We start from the raw sequence: 21097 nt of genomic DNA, 5'->3' as shown, positions 1-21097 counted from the left end.
TCCTTCTTTTTCTTCTTCTTCTCCTCCTCCTCCCCCTCCTCCTCCTCCTCCTCCTCCTCCCCCTCCTCCTCCTTCTCCTCCTCCTTCTCCTCCTTCTGCTTCTTCTTTGTTTGTTGTTGTTTTTTTTTTTTTGAGACAGGGTTTCTCTGTGTTGTTTTGGTGCCTATCCTGGATCTCGTTCTGTAGACCAGACTGGCCTTGAACTCACAGAGATCTGCCTGCCTCTGCCTCCTGAGTGCTGGGATTAAAGGCGTGCGCCACCACTGCCCAACCCATTACTTATATTCTTTTTTTCTTTTTTCTTTTTTCTTTTTTAATGATGGGAACAAAAATATACCGAAAAGTGAAGCTTCTGGAAAAACCATTTGTTCTTCCTGTCTTGTATCATTCCTTAAACTTGACCTTGGCCTCCCACCTAGCCTTGTGTTTCAGGGCTGGATCTCTAAAGACATCCTTGTTGACAACAGTTTTGTCCAAGGGAATGTCCACAGAGTACCTTGTGAGCATGAGGTGATTGTAGTTATAAACTGTTTTACAAAGGACTTGATCTTTGACCTCTTAGTGATTTTCTTCTTGCCCATGGCAGCTGTTACTTTTCCGGGGTAGCGGTCAATTCCAGCCACCAGGGCATGGCTGTAAGGGTGGTCTGAGGTGCCATCATCAATATTCTTCACAATGACGGCTTTGTGTCCAGAGTAGCATCCAGCCAGGACCAGCACCACTTTCCCGGGTTTCATGAACTTGCCCATTTTGACAGCAAGGAGCGGGTACCCAGCAGAAAGGAAAGAAGGATATTTCCGCTCCCATTACTTATATTCTTAATGACTGCCATCCCAACTCAGGTGAGAGGAAATCTGACTGTGATTTTAGTTTGCATTTCTCTGATAAAAGTAAAACAATATTTATTTCTTGTGTTTATTAGTCATGTGTGTTCCACCTTTTGAGGTGTCTATTCAACTTACTGGCTCACTTATTTGTTGTTTTATTTCTTATTACTTTTGACTTCTTTGTGTATTTAGACATTAATCCTGTCAGATGCATAACTGGCAAAGATTTTCTCCCATTCTGTAGGTTGCCCCTTCATTTCATTGTTTTCTTCCTGTGCAGAAGCTTTTTAATTTTGTGAGATCCCATTTGTCAAGTGCTAAGACTATTTTCTGAGAAACTGAGTCCTTGCCTAAGACTGTGTCTTAAAGTGTTTTCCTTGCCTTTTCCTCTAACCATTTTGGAGTGTGAGGGTTTGCATTGTCTTTGACCTCTCTGGAGTTGACTTTAAGGGCCATGTTGGGGATCAGACTTTCAGACTTGCTCATGCTAGGCACACATTCCACCACTGAACTTCAGTCTCCACAGACCGTCTTCATTTAATGGGTTTCAACAACAAAATGAAGGCTCAGATAGGTCAAATAAGTTATAAAAGACCTCAAAGCTTATAAACAGTTAAATTCAAACTAAGATCTTCTATCTGGGTGGTGGTAGTGCACACCTTTGATCCCAGCACTCAGGAGGCAGAGGCAGACAGATCTCTGAGTTGGAGGCCAGCATGGTCTACAGAGTGAATTCCAGGACAGCCAAGTCTACACAGAGAAACACTGTCTTGGAATAAAACAAAACAAACCCAAAGAACTTAGACATTCCATAACGTACGATAATTAAGGGGTGCCCCAGCATACAATCCCTATAACTCTTTTCTATTCTCACTCCAGTCCATGAAAATGACTCCTCGCTTTTGAGTTCCCAACTGTGATGGTTAATATTGTCAACTTGAGTGGATCAAGAATCCTCTAGGAGAGGGCTGGAAAGATCAGTTAAGAGCACTGGCTGCTCTTTCAGAGGACCCAGGTTCAATTCCCAGCACCCACATGGCAGCTCACAATTGTCTATAAATCTATTTACAGAGTATTCACCCTCACACAGAATATATACAGGCAAAACAAATAAATAAATCTTAAAAAAAAAAATAAAGAATCCTCTAGGAGATAAGTCCCTGGTCATGCCAGTGAGGGATTATCTAGATTAGGTTAACTAAGGTAGGAAGGCCTACTCTAAAAGTGCATAGCACCATCCCAAGGGCTGGGGTCCTGACTGCATTGAAAGGAGAAATCAAGGTGAGCACAAGTACCCATCTTCTTTGCCTTCTGGCTATGGCTGCCCTGTGACCAGCCATCTGCCTCAAGCTTCTGCCACCATGCCTTCCCCGCCATGATGGACTGCAGCCTCAAACTGTGAGCCAAAACACACCCATCCTGTAGCTAGAGTTTTCCTGCCTGGCCCACAGTCAGGACAAATCTCTCTCACCCACCAGGCCCATAGACGCTGAGACCCAACCAAGTAAACACACAGAGACTTATATTGCTTACAAACTGTATGGCCGTGGCAGGCTTCTTGCTATCTAGTTCTTATATCTTAAATTAACCCATTTCTGTTAGTCTATAAGTTGCCACGTGGCTTGTGGCTTACCAGTGTCTTACATGTCACTTGTCATGGCAGCGGCTGGCAGTATCTCTCTGCCTCAGCCTTCCTGTTCCCAGAATTCTCTTCTCTGTTTGTCCTGCCTATACTTCCTGTCTGGCTACTGGCCAATCAGCATTTTATTTACACAGAGCGATATCTACAGCACCATCCTATTTTAAGACCCATTTGTCAGGGATTCTGTTTCAGCAACAAGAACAGTTAACTAATACCTCCACACATATGCCCACCATTTATTTCATACCCACACCTGGAAGTCTGACATCACAAACTTGAAATGTGAAATACATTTCTAGGTATAACATAAAACTCCACTTTAATAGAATATTTTTCACACGAGAAAGAAAATCATATGCTTCTTGCCCCCTGGTGAAAATGTAATAACACTGCATATGGACCCAGAGTTATAGTTATTGGTTGAGATGCCTGTGGAGGCCAGAAGAGGGCATTGGATTCCTTGAAACTGGAGTTGTAGGCTGCTGTGGATATCACTCTGTATAAATAAAATGCTGTTTGGCCAGTGGCCAGGCAGGGAGTATAGGCGGGACAAGAGAGAAAAGAATTCTGGGAGGTGGAAGGCTGGGGAGGAGAGAAGCTTCCAGCCACCCAGCCACAGCTATGACAAGAAAGAGATAAGTACTGGTAAGCCATGAGCCACGTGGCAAAGTATAGATTAATAGAAATGGGTTAATTTAAGATAAAAGAAGTAGATAACAAGAAACCTGCCATGGCCATACAGTTTATAAGTAATATAAGTTTCTGTTTGCTTTCTTGGTTGGGTCTCAGTGACCGTGGGACTGGCAGGTGACAGAGATTTGTCCTGACTGTGGGCCAGGCAGGAAAACTCTAACTACAGTAGGCTGCTGGGTACTAGAAGCTGAACCCAGGTCCTCTGCAAGAGCAGCAAGTACCTTAACTGCCGAGCCATCTCTTCAGGCCTAGAAATTACTCTAACCTGGTTCTAAAAGAGTCTAGCATTGCTTACTAATGGCCTTAAAGAAACAGTGCTCTGCTGAGTCAGTTGTCCTATGTCTTTGTTGATCAACTTTTCAGTTGCTGGCTAAAGATCAAGAGACGTCATCAGCCAAATCTTCCTATTTAGTGTTAGGGCTGTGGGGAGCAAAAGGAGGCCAATGGCACCTGTCTGGGGATATCAGCTATGTCTGGCTGGCTGTCTCCCTTTATCTTTTTATGTGTATGTGCACTCACACATGCATGTGGAAGTTCAAGACTCTGCAGGAGCCAGTTCTCTCTAGCTACCATGTAGGTCCTAAGGACCTTCACCTGCTGAGCCATCTTGCCAGTTACTGCTGACTCTCCTAACTACATCTCACTGAGCCCGGAGCTTGTGGGACACATTTGGTAGATGTGCAGTGGGAAACATGGCATAGTTCTTGTCTTCCAGGGGCTTAAGGCTTAATAGAGAGAGACAATATGTAAACAAGTAAGTGAAGGTAAGTATTATGTGAGTGGTAAAATGGGACTCTGTCTTGATTTTGGCTGAGGCTCCAAGTAAGTAACATACCAGCTATTCCACTATAAAATGGAAAAGCACCAAAAGTAGAAATCCTCAGTAAAGGGGGGGGGGGGGGCCTTTTGCAACTCCTGACCATCTACTCGCTTCTAAGTTAGGGGGAAATTTCTGAGTTTAGAAGATTTTTTGAGCAATTTTTGGTGCATCATGAGTAAACAGCTTTCTCCTTGGCTCTTCCTAGGGAAAGAAACTTCAAGGATTTAGTGTAATTTTGCTAATGTAACCATAGAGTCAGAGGCCACAGTGGACTGGTACCTGGATCCCACTGAGGGGTTCATTTAGTCAGTACTCATATAACTTTATCATGTGTTTTCACTGTTCTAGCATGTATAAAAACAAAAACAAAAACAAAAACAAAAACCGGTGAACAGAATGAACAAAACCTCTGTGCCTTCATGGAGCCAAGGAGCTAGTGGGAATTTTGCTGATGCACTGAAAAATGAGTTTGGGGTTTGGTCAAAGTCCACAGTTACTGAGGTCTGAGGCAAAGTATTCCTCTGTGAGTGTTTCTTTGAATCATACTGGGCTACTGAAAAGGATCACGTCAAGGGATTTAAAAAAAAAATCCATACAAAGAAGCTAGCCATGTACCTGAAGATGCTAGCCATTAACAATGAGCTGTCACTGGGCAGTGATGGCATACGCCTTTAATCACAAAACTCTGGAGGCAGAGGCATATGTCTTTACCAAATATGACATGAGACCTCAAGTCCTGGGATTAAAGATGTGTGCCACCATGCCTGGCTCTGTTTCCAGTGTGGCCTTGAACTCACAGAGAGGATCTGTCTCTGGAATGCTAGGATTAAAGATGTGTGTGCCACCATTTTCTGGCCTCTATGTCTAATCTAGTGGCTGTTCTGTTCTCTGACCCTCAGATAAGTTTATTAAGATACACAATATATCAACCACAGAGGCAGGTGGATCTCTGTGAGTTTAAAGCCAACGTGGTCTACAGCATGAGTTCCAGGACAGCCAGGGCTATGCAGAGTCCCTGTCTGGAAAAAACAAACAAACAAACAAACAAACAAAAAAGGCTGTTCTTTAAAAGCCCAGCATTGGGCTGGAGAGACAGCTCAGCAGTTAAGAGCATTGGCTGCTCTTCCAGAGGACCCAGGCTTGATTTCTGGCACCCACAGGGAAGCTTATAATCCTTTGTTAACTCCAACCACAGGGGATCTGAAGCCCTCTTCTAGCCTCCACCAACACTATATGCATATGGTACACAGACATACATGCAGGCAAAACACCCACACATTAAAAAAAATGACTTAAATAAGAGTAAAAAGCTTAGCATTGCTTACTAACAACTTTAAAACAGCTCAGTGGGTTCCTGAGCTGGTGTTCTCACATGTCTTTATTGATGGATTTTTTTCAGCATCATTAACCAAATCCTCAAGAACTATTACATGTGCTTTAGGACCTTAAGGAGAGAAACAGAGACAGAAAGAGGGAGAACCAGAACTACATCTTGGTCTATAAATGGAGCTTTGTGAATAAAGAAAAATATTATTTGCTATGAAGGTAAAAATCAAAAGGCCATTTGCTGAGAAGATAAATATCAAAAGGGCATTTCTCTAAGTGATAGGTCCATTATTTTTCATTTATTTAATCAAGATTTAGTGAAAACCGTATGATATCCCAAGCTTTGTTCCAGATACAATGAATACTTCAGTAAAAAACTTAAAAAGTTGGAAAAAGTTGGCCAGTTGCTTTTAATCCTAGCACTCTAGAGGCAGAGGCAACTGGATTTGAGTTAGAGGCCAGCCTGGTCCACACAGCAAGTTCCAGTACAGCCAGGGCTAAATGGTAAGGTCTTGTCTCAAAAGAAAATTTTAAGTTAAAACTTCCTATCCTGGCTTAACATAGTGGTGCACACCTTTGATCCCAGCACTTGGGAAGCAGAGGCAGGTGGATTTCTGATTCTAAGCCAGCCTGATACACAGAGTGAGTTCCAGGCCAGATAGGAGCTACAAATAAAAAATAAAAAACAAAAAACAAAATTCCTGTCCTTGAATGTTTATATGGTTTCCTGTTATACATTTACAATAAACACACACACACACACACACACACACAGGTTTTTATGTGCGCTACTGTTAGAAAGTTTTTCTTTTCATTGTATCCCGAAAGATCTTTCTTTAGTAGGAACAGAGTGGCACTACCATGACTACAAGTTAATGGGAAACAATGCAAGCAAAGGGAAGGGCGAATCATTAAAGTAACAACTTCAGCCAAGACACACAAGAAAAGATTTTTCACTAGTAAATAAAAGACAAAGTAAACTCATATTAGAGGCTTTTATCTTTTTCTGCTCATCAACTTGATAACATAAAAGGAATAAACAATATCCAGTGCTGGTGAAGGTATATACAAAGTGGCCTGTCAGGCACCACAGAGTACAAATTGATATTAAACCTTATAATTAACATACATTTATTATAGTTGTATACATGTCTTCCCTTTGACCTCATGAGTTTTATAAATTCATCAAATACACAAAAGGTATTCATGTATAATAGTCACTGTACTACTTCCATAACAGCAAAGTCTTGAAAATAACCTAATAGCTCCAATAACAAATTATTATATTTCCATATACTAGACCTTCATAAACTACTAAGAATAATATAGGTCATTACTTATAGGCATAATGAGTTGACAATCAACTCCTTCAAGTTATCTTGACTTTCATATAAGTGTATGCAGGAACACACACACATAAAACAGACACATAAAATAAATGTAAAAACATATATATATATATGAAAATATTTAGAATGTGATACTAATTGCTCTGAACACCAACATTTCAGTGGTGTTGCTCTACCTTCAAAGCTCAGATCTTTAAGGACCCCTAACCAACTCTGAGCCCTTCTCCTTTCTTCAACAGAATAAGCAGTATGTAGTTGTTAGGTAAGGCAGAGAGCGCAGAGCTGTCTCGATTTCATTTGAGGACAATCAAAAGATGCTCTGTAAAAATTCATAAGGAAACTCGCACCCTCCCCCTAGTGGCTTAATGTACCAGGCACGGCCATTTAGTTGTGGACAGCGAATTATCAAGTATCAGAACAGAACCCTGGTGAAGTTCAAGGTCCGACATTAGCAAGTCATGATCATAAAACGAGCGATATAACCAGGGAACCATGAAGGACGGGCTCTCCAAGTCCTGCAGATACTCAAGGCCAGAAATATGAACACAAACACATACACCTCACACTTACACACTACATACATATACACAGAACACACACGCAAACATCAGAAACACACACACCAGAAACAGGAACACACACGCGCGCGCACACACACGCATGGCCTTTTCTGCAGCCTCTGTCGGTTAGGCAACTCCCCAAGCCTCTGTGGACTGTGACTGAGAGGATATGTGGCACGGCCGCATCATCCAGAGCTGGGCGGCCCTGTTCTGCCTGGGGGATAGAGAGTTGGCGGGACTCTGCAATCTAGGGCGAAAAAATGCAAGGAAAGTCCGTGCATGACGTGTAGCCACGCCCCGGGTCTCTCTGCGCATTGGCAGTAGCGCCCCGGGTTTTCCCGCCAATCCCAGTTCCTCCGCCTCCCCAGACCCCGCCCACCCCGAGCTGGAGGGCAGAGAAGCGTTAAACGCCGATCCGTGGCTCTGGGATAGACTGTGCTACCTGCGCTGCGGCCGTCAAAACTCCGCAGGCTTCTCTGAAGATCACCGAGCCGTAGTTGGGTCCGTGCTCCTGGGTCTCCTGCTGTGTCTGAGTGTCGCCGCGCCGCAGCCATGGTGTGTTGAGCCCCGGGTCCTCGGAGGGTTTGGGGTTGAGGTCCGCTGACGCGGTCGGGGATCGGCCTCTGTTCCCTGTGGCGCGGCGCGGGGCGGTGGGAGAGGGAGCCTGGCTCACGAACGGGCCCCGGCAGTGATTCAGCATCTGCGGCCTGGCCGGCCAGGAGCCGTCGGTAGCTGGGGCGGCCTTTCGCGCGGCTTCTCCACTTTACATAGGGTCCAGGCGCTTCTTTCCCGACCAGCTAGCCACCCTCGTCCTTCAGTTCACTTCAATGACCGATTCCAGGTGGCACTGTGGTCCCTCGTGACTGCATTGGAGGAAGAGGTTGGGGGTCCAGTTGGCCTTCCCGCACCGCCAGCGCAGACCTAAGCCCGCAGTCGGGTCCTTAGACCATGCATGCCCATCTTCTTCATGGGTCCATTTGACTTTATCCGACTTCTTAGAGTGCTATGGGAAGAGCCTCCATTCAGTCACTTTATTTTGTCACCTAGTTACAAATGAGAAGGAAAGTGGTGGAATCAGGTTCACAACGTAAGGGCCCTGAACTGCTTCTGTCGCGCCTGCGGTACGAACTCTCGATCTTCTCATTTTCACGAATATTCTCTCAAGTGCACACGCACTTGCTCTAGTAATGGCATTATAACTGTAGTGGTTCTGCCACTGTAGCTATTTGTGCCCACCTCTTTACTGAGGATTTGTGTATATGTTAATTCATTCAGTGACAAGGTGCAAGAAGAGAGCACAAAGTTAAACCAGACATGACTTTAATATAATGTAAATTGAGTCAATTTCGAGGCCTTTGGCACATTATTTCAGCCCTGTATAAGAGAATGGTGTAAGCAACGAGGAAGAAAAGTAGATGCGTACATACATACTTTAGCAATTGACTGCCCAAGGGGAGTGCTCATCCCAGCAGAATTGAACTGCAAACTGAGTGCTGTGATAATGTTTCAGGAAAGTTGCCCTAGCAGAAAGGCTTTAACAGTTGAACAGAAACACACGCAGGCACAAGTCTTAAGGTTAAAATTTGAGGTTTGTAATGTTCTCATATTAATCTGTCTTTCTTCCACTTTCAGTTTCGCAACCAGTATGACAATGATGTCACTGTTTGGAGCCCTCAGGTAAAATGTTTTATGCCATGTCTATGAAGTGGCTTTTCATGACTGCAATAGGTTCAGAAACTTGTGAGATTGTGAACTGGGCTTGGTGGTGCATATCTTAATCTTTATTGGTCATGATGCTGAAGCCAGAGGATCATGGAGTTGGAGGCCAGTTTGAGCAGCTTAGTAGAACCTTATCTTTAAAAGACAATGAAATTATAGGCTGAACCTAAAGTTAGAATTAAAATTAGTCATGTAGTAGAGGCACACACCTTTAATCTCCATATTCGAGAGGCAGACATGGGGATCTCTGTGAGCTGGAAGCCAGCCTTGTCTATTAAGGGTGTACCAGGATAGCCAGGAGGGGGGGGGGGGATTAGTTTATCGGTTTTAAAAATGAAATTTAATTATGCTCATCTGAGATCTGGAAACTTGAATTTTTAATTTGTAAAATGATCTTCTAGGTGACTATAAGATGTGCTTTTCTTTTTGTTTTTAGGGCCGGATTCATCAAATTGAATATGCAATGGAAGCTGTTAAACAAGGTTCAGCCACAGTAGGTCTAAAGTCAAAAACACATGCAGTGTTGGTTGCATTGAAGGTAAGTGAAATGATAATTCCTCCTTTGGGAAACAGAACTATCAGATGTAAATTTCACTGATAAATAATAAAGGTATAAACTAAAATATCTGTCATACTGTGTCTCTATTTAGAGGGCACAGTCAGAACTTGCAGCTCACCAGAAGAAAATTCTCCATGTTGACAACCATATTGGCATCTCAATTGCGGGTCTGACTGCTGATGCTAGACTGTTATGGTATGTATGACCATGAAAAATTAAGTATCTCTTTTGATTCATAATGGTGTGTTTTTCTAGAAAATACCCCAATAAGATATTTTAGGAAGTTGTCTCCCAGAATATTATAATTTTTAATTATGTATTTTATTTATATGGGTGTTTAGTCTGCATGTATGATTGTGTACCAATGTGTGCCCAGTTCCCTCAGAAGCCAGAAGAGGACATTAGATTCCCTTGGTATTAGAGTACAGAGGTTGTGAGCTGCCATGTGGATACTGGGAATTGGGTCTGGGTCCTCTGAAATAGCAGCTGAGCTCTCTCTCCAGCCCCTAGAATATTATAAATTGTAATATTTGGGTGTGTTACTAAGTATTCCCATTTTCTAATTCTCATAGTGGTGTTAAACATCCTAATGGTTTTGAAAAGTCCCTGGATGAGATAGTTGGTGATATGTATATTGTTTCAAGCCCTGTGTGCGTAAGAGCTGTACACTCCTCTATGTCAATATTTATTATACATTTGTTTTCAAAAAGCTCAGTAGTATATAATACAGGTATAGAAAGGTGACTCAGTTATCGATTTTGTCTTTAGAGATCTTAAAACCTATTTTATTATAACACAGGTGTAAAATAGAGAGTAATAGGTAAATTTCTTTGACTGTCCCAAGGAAATAGATATTTCTTGTTGAGAAATAGCACATAAATGAATGTGGTAGGATTTTGAGGTCATACCAATTAAATTCTCACTTCATAACTTAATATCTGAGATTGAGCTAGTCACTGAAATAATCTTTCCCAATAAGTCACCTGAGGAGTAAAACACTTAACACGGTGACTTTCAGAAGGAGTGGGAGAGAACGGAAAGTGGCCAAAGCCAATCTCTTCAGTTCGTCAGGGTTTGCTTAGGAAAGAATGTGAGAGTAAGGACCCTATTACCATTGGTGAAGATTTTCAGATTATTCAGCCAGTCTCTTAAGTTAATAGAATGACACTACATGTGTTTCTGTTCTCAAAATAGGAAGTCTGGTATGTGGTCAAACATGCTGCTTAACTCAGATATCTGAACTATTACCAGGCCATCATTCAGTATGAATGACAACTAGAACCTGGTTTCAGAATTCTTGCCTTCACTTTCCAAATGCTTGATTATAGGGATGAGCTGCCTTGCCTCACTTGGTCATTTATTTTTAAATCTTCATGTAGCCCCTTGCACACATGTGCATACTCAAAGGTATCTTTTTGGCCATATCACATCTTTCTGATTTTCATGGATGTACTCCATGAAAATGTTTTCAGGAAAGCAAAATGGAATCAAACTGCCTTGTTTAAATGTTTAGATTGTGTTTATTCTCTGTAATATGAACTAATTTTTGGTTGTTTTCTTTCTTAGTAATTTTATGCGCCAGGAATGTTTGGATTCCAGATTTGTATTTGACAGACCACTTCCTGTGTCTCGCCTTGTGTCTCTGATTGGAAGCAGTATCCTTTATGTTGGCATTTATAGATGTAAACCTTAAAGAGTTTGGGTACTCAGTGTTTGTCTTAGTTCTTGGAATGTGATAGCATGAAACATAAATCAGCTTGTAAATTGTAAAGGTTTGAGGCACTGGATTACTCTTTCACTGCTTTTATAAACAGCTGATGGTTCCCAGACACAACAGGCCAATTTTAGGGAACTATTCAATTATAATTTTAGAGAGTGAAGTTTATGAATAGTTCTAGTTATTACCCAGAGTTCTGGCCCTTTATATCCAAAACAAATCCCCATATAGGAAGAGATCATTTTGTGGTGTTCATGCTTGGCTTTGGTGAAAATTCAAACTTTATATATATTAGGCCAAAGGAATGCTATTCTGTTACTTTGTAAAGATTGTGGAATAATTAAGAGGTTAGAAGTATCTGTGCAGTGGTGGTGCAAGCACTTGGGAGGCAGAGGCAGAGGCAGGCAGATACCTCTCAGTTCAAGGGTAGCCTAGTCTACAGAGCGAATTTTAGGACAGTCAATAGTTACATATGGAGACCCTGTTTCAGGAAAAAAACAAACAAACAAAAACCAAAGAAGCAGCTGGAAGTCTTTAATTTATTACAATATTGAAACAGGCTCCTTAACTAGTTTCAGAGACCCAGATCCCAACACAGCGGTATGGCCGGAGACCATATGGTGTTGGGCTGCTTATTGCTGGTTATGATGTAAGTTCATAGAGCATTGTCCGTATATGAGTTACGTTCTGTTTCTGTGACAAAATTCCTGACATAAACAACCTAAGGAAGAGACAAAGTTCATCATAGAAGAGCTTGAGGTGGCCAGTCACATTGCATTCCAGTTAGAATACAGGAAGAGATGAATGCTGGTATTCAGCTTAATTTCCTCCTGTAGTTAAGGCCAGGACAAAGGCCATGAGATGGCCTGCCAGAGTGAGTTTTCCTCTTTTATTTAAACCTTGTCTGTCTCTGGGCATGGTGGCACAAGCCTTTAATATCAGCACTATGGAGAAAGGCAAGCAGATCTCTTGAGTTTGTGCCAGCCTGGTCTACAGAATGATTTCCAGAAAAGCCAGGGCGATACAGATACACCCTGTCTTGAGAAAACAACAAAAAAACTATCTAGAAATGCCTTCACACACAAACTTAGATATGTATCTCCTAGGTGATTTAAATCCAGTCAGATTAACAGTGATTAACCATCACAGTTATCACAATTATATCCTAACAATGTTTAAAGCCTAGAAACTTTGAAATTTTTAGGTCAGCTAAGGGCAAGAATTTCATAGTATGTTTTTTTGTTTATAGGACATGGGCCCTCACATTTTCCAAACCTGTCCATCTGCTAACTATTTTGACTGCAGAGCTATGTCTATTGGAGCCCGTTCTCAATCAGCCCGGACTTACCTGGAGAGACATATGTCAGAATTTATGGAGTGTAAGTGTAGTTTGGCTTACTTTATTTTGTTTTACCTCTTCTAGACTTTATATAATTAGTAAATCTATCCTAAATGAGGAAAACCATTAGTCTTTAGCTTTTAAAAGTCCTAAGTTCATAAAGTGCCTGTTTATGTAACACATACTAAGTTGTACTTCTAGCTACTAAGAAAACTTTATCAAACTATAAATGTGTCAAGCCAGGCACTCATGCCTTTAATCCTAGCACTTGGGAGGCAGGCGCAGGTGGATGTTTACAAAGCAAGTTCCAGAAAAGCCAGGGCTACACAGAGAAACCCTGTCTTGAAAAAAACAAACAAACTGTGTGTGTGTGTGTCTCCAGCCTTGAAAATTCTTCATGCATTTGGTCTGAAATAGGTTCCAGCCAGAGCTGAAAATCATTACACTAGTTGTTATTTGCAAATCTGTATACAACTTCTGGTCTGTAAGTGTGTTTCTACTTTAGACCACATAGAATTTCTGCTTTAAGTGAAGTCAGTATAGCTATGGGAAAAGAGGGTGAAGGGAATAAGATGATGAGCTGGTTTTTCAAGTGTTTGCTTTGCACTAGAAGAAGGGTTAATATCAAGGCTTTAAAGATTTCTCTTGGTTGTCAGAATTCTAAGTTTTCCTGTGGCAGTATAGTATTCTTTGAAGGAAATATCTGAGGCTCAGTGGATATAGGAGTTAGAATTGGACTAGGAGTTCCCAAGATGATCCACACATTGGGAAATTTTAAGAACTAAGGACTCAGCATGTAGTCATACCCTAAGTAAGACTTAGAGCAATATAAGGACACAAAGCTTGACCACAGAAGGAAAAGATGATCGGAAACCTGCAGGATTCCTTAGGGAGAGTCACATCAGTTGTGTGATGCTTCTGTCCATGGAGCTTTAAGGATTGTTTAAGTCTGTAGAGCATTTGGGCAGTACCTCCACTGTTGTACAAATGACACTGATTTATGATGGCTCCGCTCAGGATAGTTTGAATTTATGACGTACAAAAACAACATGCACTCAGCAGGAAGTGAACTCCTGAATTTGAATTTTGATCTCATCATGAGTTAGTCACATATGGTAAGACCCTTTATCATGATGCAGGCAGGCAGCATGATCTCGGCCAGCTACACAATCATATGTTGCTAAGCTGTAACATTTGGTAGGCAAGATGGGTTGAATGTTCATTTTACTTAATGTTTGCCATTTACTGTGGGAAGTCCCATTGTAAGTTAGGCAACATCTATACAAGTCTTTGAAGCTTAGACATGGGATTTTGTTATATTTATTTAAATCTTTCAATGATATTTTGTAATTTTCAGTTTTTGTCTTATGTTTCCTTTGTTTAATTCATTCACATTTTATTCACTATGTTTTAAACAAGAGTCTCTCAATATCATTTGCAGATTTGCAGATTGCCCATTGTAAGAATCTGATAATTGTATATTGATCTCATGTCTTCCAACCTTAAGAACCCTTCGTTAATTCCAGTCTTTTTTCCAGGGGAATCTTTAGATCTGAGATCATGCCACTAGATCACGTCACTAGCAGTAGAGGTGGTTTTACTTCCCAAATCCCAGTCTTGATGTGTATTGTTTCTTTCTTGCTTCCCACATGGGTGCATTTTGTGTCTTATCAAATGCCCTGGCTATAACTGGTAAATATAAGTGCTGAGAGCATATGTCCTTGTTTTACCCCTGATCCTGAGGGGATAGCATTCAGTTATTCTCTTAAATATGATGTTAGCTGTGAGATTTTATAGATGGAAGTTTCCTTCAAATACTAGTTGAATATTGTTATTAGGTAGGAGTTGGGAGTTTATCCTGTGCATGTTACATCTGATTGAAATGGTCATATATATTTTTTCTCTTACTCTATTAAGTCCGTATTGTGTTACATTGATTGACCTTCCAAATGTTAACCTTCTTTACATTCTTGAGAAAAACCACACTTGGTTATTATGTGTAGTCTTTTCTCTATGTTGTTGCTTTCTGGTGGTGGTGGTGGTAGAAATGGTAATGATGGTTTTGTTTGGGGGTTTTTTGTTTTTGTTTTTCTTTTTTGTTTTGAGATGAGATCACACTGTGTAGTTTGGGTTGACCTGGAACTACCTATGTAGCCCAAGCTACCTTTAATCTCCACCCCTACCCCCATACCCTCCAAGTGTTAAGGTAATAGGTATGAGCCACTTATTTTGGTATCTTTATTCATAGGGGAGATTGGACTTTAGTTTTCTGTAATGATTTTAATGTCAGGTGACATGACCCCATAGGATAAGTTAAAGGCTCTTTAATGAATATAAGAGCCAACATTCTATAAAATGTTCTACAAAACTAGAATGACATTTGTGAGTCAGGACTTATATTTAACCTAGTGAAAAAACATATTTATTTAATAAAAGACATCAAATAGTGATTGATGTTGGTTGATATTAGATTAGATTATACAGCTAACATTAAACTATTGGCTATTTTATTCTGTGCAGTATGTCACTCAAGCCACAGTTTCAGGCTATAGACTTGATAATTAAAAGAAGCCTTATATGATAGTGAAACTAAGAAATTATGTTTAATTTATTGCATACAGGCAATATGGATGAGCTGGTTAAGCATGGTCTGCGTGCCTTAAGAGAAACACTCCCTGCAGAGCAGGACCTGACCACAAAGGTAACTCATGGTTCCAGTTGTAGTTATTAACAGTGTAGTTTAATCCTCAATCACAAGTAATGAAATAGCATTGCTTAAGTTATTTTAATTGGGCTGCCTTGGGTCATTTTTCCTTTCTATTCACAAAGAGATCTGGTTTTGAAATGTCATGTTTTAAATTGGGGTGGGAGTTTATGTAGTAATAAAATCAGTAAATGTAAATATTCTTCAGTTTTGTTTTGTTTTGTTTTGGAAAGTAGGTAGTCATACCTTTGTCTTTGGTTTGTTATTACTTTCTTTTTGTTTGTTTTAGAAAAGTATATTATAACCTAGGCTAGCCTCCAACCTCCTCTGTAATTGAGGATGACTTTGACCTCCTGATCCTCTTGCTTTCACCTCAGGTGCTAGAGTGACAACCTGCACCACCAGGCCCTTTCTGTATTTTTAACCTTGTTAACAGATACATTGAGCACTTGCTGTATTCAGACATTCTCCAGGTGTTGAGAGGATAATTCAACAAGTATCTTGGCCTTCATTAGAGTCTAATGGGAGGGTAAATAATATCTACATAAATAAGTGACCTGCTATATGAGAAGGTGACAAGTGCTGAAGGAATAATGACACAATAGAAAGAGCCTATTGAGTCTTGGTCATTAGTGTAGTGGATGTAGTTTAAAACAGTGATCAAGGATGACCACCAATGAAGTGACATTTTCAGAAAAGAACTAAAGAAGGTAAGTGAGCCATACTGGTGTCTAGAGTAAGATTATACCAGCAAACACATGTGCGAAAGTCCTGAGGCCAGATTTTCCCAGTGTTTAAAGAAGGAAGTGAGTAGACTTGGAGCCAGTGAATAAGATGGAAATGAGAAGGCAAGAAATCAGAGATGAAGTGGAAGCTACATTATGTATATTCAGGAACAGTGATAGAGAAGTGATTCGGTGTCAGATGTTGGGGAATTAGAATTTGCTCACAAGTTGTTAGGATTGGAGCAGGATGCTTTCAAGGTTTTTGATGCGATAAACTGGAGGAAAGAGTTATAATTTTACTGAGATGGATATGAGAGTGGAAGGAACAGGTTTAGGGATAGACATTATTAAAGAAGATAAGTCAGTTTAAGATGTATAAAATTCAAAATGCCTGTCTGTCTAATTGATAGAGAAGAAGCAGTTTTCAGTACTCACTAGACTTCTGTGGAGAGTGGTCCAGGTTAGAGTTGGAGTCTTTGCATGGAGATGACGACATTGAACGAGTAGTAAAGGTGTGCTTTCTAAAGACAACAGATAACCACTTTGAGGACGAGGCCAACACACTGTAACCTTGAAGAGATTGGGAGACTAGTAGGTATCAGTCAGCAAGAGACTCAGAAAGACAACCTGAGACAGAAAGACCTGGAGAATGAGGCAGCCTTGGAAGCAGATGGAGGGGCTTGGGGAAGAGGACTGCTAAGAACCCACGAAGACACAAACTGAGAACTCCACTGCATTGACAGTGGCAGCCCGAGGACTGACAGGCAGTTCTAGTCGACTGGGGAGGAAGGGACGCAAGAGAAGAGAACTTAGAGACCTCTCTGGAGAAGATAGGGTTTTTCCATTGATTATTCCAGACAGATATGGAGTACTGCCTGGGCAAAGAGGTAGTAAATATTTTCACTGTTTTAAGACTTTTAGGATGGAAGAAATTACATCACATTTGGTGTGTGGTTATGGTAATAATTCAGTGTACGATGAAATGGTTATATAGGAAAGATATGAGGAAACTGGCCAGAGCTGTGTCTTTTATCAACACAGACATGGAAAGATTGGCTATCAAGAAAAAATAGGAGTATTTATTCATAGTAATGGAAAGAAAGAAAATCTGTCTTCCAGTTGCTTTTGTTTTCTCAGTGAAATAGAAAAACAGGTTTCCAGCTGAAGAAGGATGGAGAATGTTAAGAAGGAAATGTCTAAGAGAAGGGGAGATTGGGGTTAGGGGTGTGGTTCAGTGATAAAGTGCTTGCTCTTGACAAGCAGTCCTCAGCACTGAGGGAGGGAGAGGGGATGGTGGGATGATCTAGGAACTAAGTTGTGTGATCATAAAAGAGCAGGGAAGGAATACTTGAGTTTACTACATTTAAGTGTGATAGCATTATAAAGCTATTTGTTAGTTATTGGGTAATTGTTATAGTATCTAGTTCAGTGGTTCACAGCCCGTGGGCCTTGACCCCCTTGGGGGATCATACAACCCTTTCACAGAGGTTGCATATCAGATATTTACATTCTCATCCATCACAGTAGCAAAATTAGTTACAAAGTAGCAACAAAATAATTTTGTGGTTGGGCGTCACCACAGCATGAGGAACTGTATTAAAGTTCCATACTGTTAGGAAGATGGAGAACTACTGCTCTAGGTGAAGACTTTGTTTCTGGATAACATGGATCTTTGGGGCTACTCATGATAACCAAAAGTGAATATTGAATCTGTAATTGAAAAGAGCCATAGTTTCCTGACTCTTTTACACCTGCATACAGTTTTTCAAACTTTGAATTTAAATGCTGTATTAGTTTTTTCTACCCTTTTTGCCCAGCATTTTATCATACACATTAATTTTCCCTTCCCATCCTCAGAATGTTTCCATTGGAATTGTTGGTAAAGACTTGGAGTTTACAATCTATGATGATGATGATGTGTCCCCATTCCTGGACGGTCTTGAAGAAAGGCCACAGAGAAAAGCACAGGTATGTTACTAGTCAGCTTTACTGTAAGCTGCTGTTCCTATCACAGCCATTTAAATTCCCTGCTTTTGTCTTTAATTGTTAAGATAGGTCCATAATTGAAATAACAAAGAGAAAACTGAGTCAAGTTAAATATTGAAGGGACAATGATCTCCATAAACACAAAAAGGGAGAAGAATTTGGTTTTCTATTGTAACATAATTAAGGTGACCCCCAAATTTTCAGGGTTAGACCTCATTTCTCAGAGCTCTGTTATGTATGGACCAAGGCATAACTAGATGGCTCTACTGCTCTCAGTTGGGCTCTCACAGATGCTGCAGTCTGATTGAAGAAGGGGCAGAGCATCCAAAATGACTTTATTCTTGCCTGGCTTTCTAGGTATCTCAGAGTCAGCTAGAAGGCTGTGGACTACTAGAATGACTAGGCTTCTGTCTATGTATTCTCAGGGCCCCTCCAACAGAGTGGTGGGCAGAGCTTGGAAAAGCTCAAAAGTGAAGGTTGCCAGCCATTCTAAAGGCTAGAATTCAGGACTGATACAACTTCACTTTATTTAGCACATTCTTTAGGTTAAAGTGAGAGATAGGGTTAGCTTATATTCTTCGGAGAAGGGTCTGGAAAAGAATACTTGTTGGGAGCTAGCTTTGGACATTTAAGCTGGCTCCCCATAAGTGGTGACCAAAAACATTAAGAAATACGGAAACTGAAAATAGGGGCTGGAGAGATGGCTCAGCAGTTAAGAGCATTGACTGCCCTTCCAGAGGTCCCCGGTTCAATTCCCAGCAACCACATAGCAGCTAACAACTGCCTGTAACTCCACATCTGACCCCCTCACACAGACATACATGCAGGCAAAACACCAATATACATAAGATAAGAATAAATTATTTAAAAACTGAAAATAAAAATGGTGAGTTTAGGGTTATAAATTTTTCCTGAGAATATGCATTTGATTTTTTTTTTTTCCCCTTCAAACTTATCTTCCTGCCAAAGCCTCTAAGCTTGTAGGGTAACATGCACTCCACATACAGCTCACATTTGCTGTTAATGAAGGTGGATTTCATGGCTATGAAATATAAAAAGTGATACAGAAATTTTACCTACAGATTATAGGGTCATACTTATAATCCCAGCACAGTAAATCTCTCCAAAAAAAGGGGTGGCGGTGGTAGAGTTTCTGCCAGCTTGAGTTTTTGAATTTTCCTCAACTTGGCAAATATACTATTGGTGCTATTTGGGAGGGTTAAGATCTGTATTTTAGTTGTTGTTAGTAAGAATTAGCACTGTTAGGGAGAATGCTCTAGAGTCCCATGTAGCTAGTTTGTGGGTGTTGGTGTTTTTTTATGAACAGAAGGAAATCTAAAAGGTGCTACTGGCTGTGTTTTAAGCATAGTTGTATAACATAAGAAAGTCTTAACTCTTAAGACAAATGATAAAAATTAGAATTGTGGATGATCTTTAAGTTTGAAGAACTGAAATTTTATTTTTATATATGTATGTATACTTTTTTAGAGCTTTTATTCAAAAATCTTAACAGGATATTGTACTAAAATCAAGTATCTATGGTATCTTTTAACCTTTTTTCTCACTAATTTTTTACATTGTAACACTTGTGACTTGGGAGTGTATATTAAATGTTCACTTTACATCTTTTCACTTTTTCTTTTTTAAAGCCTTCACAGGCTGCTGATGAACCTGCAGAAAAAGCTGATGAACCAATGGAACATTAAGTGATAAAGGATACAAGGATATGAGGATGCAGAGACATACACTGGTGACAATGATCTGTACTTAGAACCAACAGCTGCGCAGTATGGGGTGGTATGTTTTAGGAATCAGTCCAGATGGGAGTTTTCTCCAAGCAACTTCACAGAAACCATATAATGGGTGCATTTTCTTTGAAAGGGTCTACATAATCATTTTCTAGAAAGTATAGGTATCTATACCAATGTTTTTATATGAAGAAAATAGTGTCTTTGCAGTTTTAAAGACAACTGTGAAATAAAATTGTTTCACCTCCTGTTGTTTCAAGTTTCTGTTTTTAAGTAGTTTAAACTGCAGACAGTATTACAATGGTGGTAAAGCTTGTAGGAACGATTTCCCAGTGTAGCACCCCTTTCTAGAGAAGGCTTCTTTATGGGTAGTAACCCAATTTAGACCTAAGTCTCCTAACCAGCTAATTTTGTCTTTAAGCAAATCACTCAGTCCTGTTTTAGAGAAGCCTTTTCAAGAAATACTATAGTTAAAAGAGAATTTGTGCCCAGGCATTGTGGTGCATGCCTTTAGTCCCAGCACTTGGGAGGCAGAGGCAAGTTTGAGGCTAGCCTGGTCTACAAAGTGAGTTCCAGGATAGTTTGAGCTGTTACACTGAGGAACCCTGTCTCCAAAAACAAAAAAGAAAAAAAATAACTCAGATGCTTAGATCTCTTTATACCTTCTTGAAGGAAGACTGGAAAGAAAACCACACACACACACACACACACACACACACACACACACACACACACACACATACACCCTAATAGCTTTGTTATTATCTGATTATTTGTGTGTAGGTGATAGTAGTCTGCACTGGAAATAACCTCAGAGACCTGTCGTTTAAGTTTGGGAACTGGCCACAAGTACTATGTGGCCAAACTACTGTGGAGTTGCATCAAGCACATACAAAACACTAAAACTACAAAGTTCCTAACTTCCTGGACTTTGGTGTATGGTCTAGAGAAGGAGGCTAAAATTAATAACTTGTATTTCTTCCCCTGTGCTGAGTGGATCTGTTTTTTGTTTGTTTTGTTTTTTTTGTTTTGTTTTTTTTGAGCTGAGGATCGAACCCAGGACCTGCGCTTGCTAGACAAGTGCTTTATCACTGAGCTAAATCCCCAACCCTGTTGTTAAAAGATAAAAATCATGTGCTTTTTTTTTTTTAATCTGTTTCCTAAATACAAACTATTACTTGGCTAAAACTCAACTAAAGATTAAAAAGTGATAGTGTTTTACATTGAATTTAATTCTAAGGACAGTTTTAGTAGGTGGTATGGACCGCATAGCAACCATTGCTGCTTAACAAAGTTCCAGCATTTTGACTGGATCACAATTCTCCAGCACCCTTTACTTTGATTTTTTAATGATTCTTACCTTTCCCGTGGGCTTCAATGGAG

At 40.4% G+C, this 21097-nt stretch overlaps 1 protein-coding gene and 1 pseudogene across 1 annotated transcript; one reads left to right on the top strand and one right to left on the bottom strand.

The window, feature by feature from the left end:
- Positions 1-384: 384 nt before the first annotated feature.
- On the bottom strand, positions 385-781 carry LOC118574355 (annotated as a pseudogene).
- A 6839-nt stretch (positions 782-7620) lies between these two features.
- On the top strand, positions 7621-19962 carry Psma1 (proteasome 20S subunit alpha 1). Its single transcript, XM_036175611.1, has 10 exons — positions 7621-7772; positions 8850-8894; positions 9373-9474; positions 9587-9690; positions 11062-11150; positions 11791-11861; positions 12462-12591; positions 15173-15252; positions 17838-17948; positions 19616-19962. The coding sequence occupies exons 1-10, from the start codon at positions 7770-7772 to the stop codon at positions 19670-19672; spliced, it is 792 nt and encodes a 263-aa protein (XP_036031504.1). The 5' UTR covers positions 7621-7769; the 3' UTR covers positions 19673-19962.
- The last annotated feature ends 1135 nt before the right edge of the window (positions 19963-21097 follow it).

This window comes from Onychomys torridus, chromosome 1 (genome assembly GCF_903995425.1).
Source record: "Onychomys torridus chromosome 1, mOncTor1.1, whole genome shotgun sequence".
Taxonomy (NCBI): domain Eukaryota; kingdom Metazoa; phylum Chordata; class Mammalia; order Rodentia; family Cricetidae; genus Onychomys; species Onychomys torridus.
This window is presented reverse-complemented; position numbering and strand designations above follow the sequence as displayed.

Bases quoted from the DNA above. Each gene is read 5' to 3' on its own strand.
- Psma1 (XM_036175611.1), top strand. The intron at 8,895-9,372 runs GTAAAATGTTTT...TTTTGTTTTTAG, and splicing joins TCACTGTTTGGAGCCCTCAG to GGCCGGATTCATCAAATTGA. The intron at 9,475-9,586 runs GTAAGTGAAATG...GTCTCTATTTAG, and splicing joins CAGTGTTGGTTGCATTGAAG to AGGGCACAGTCAGAACTTGC.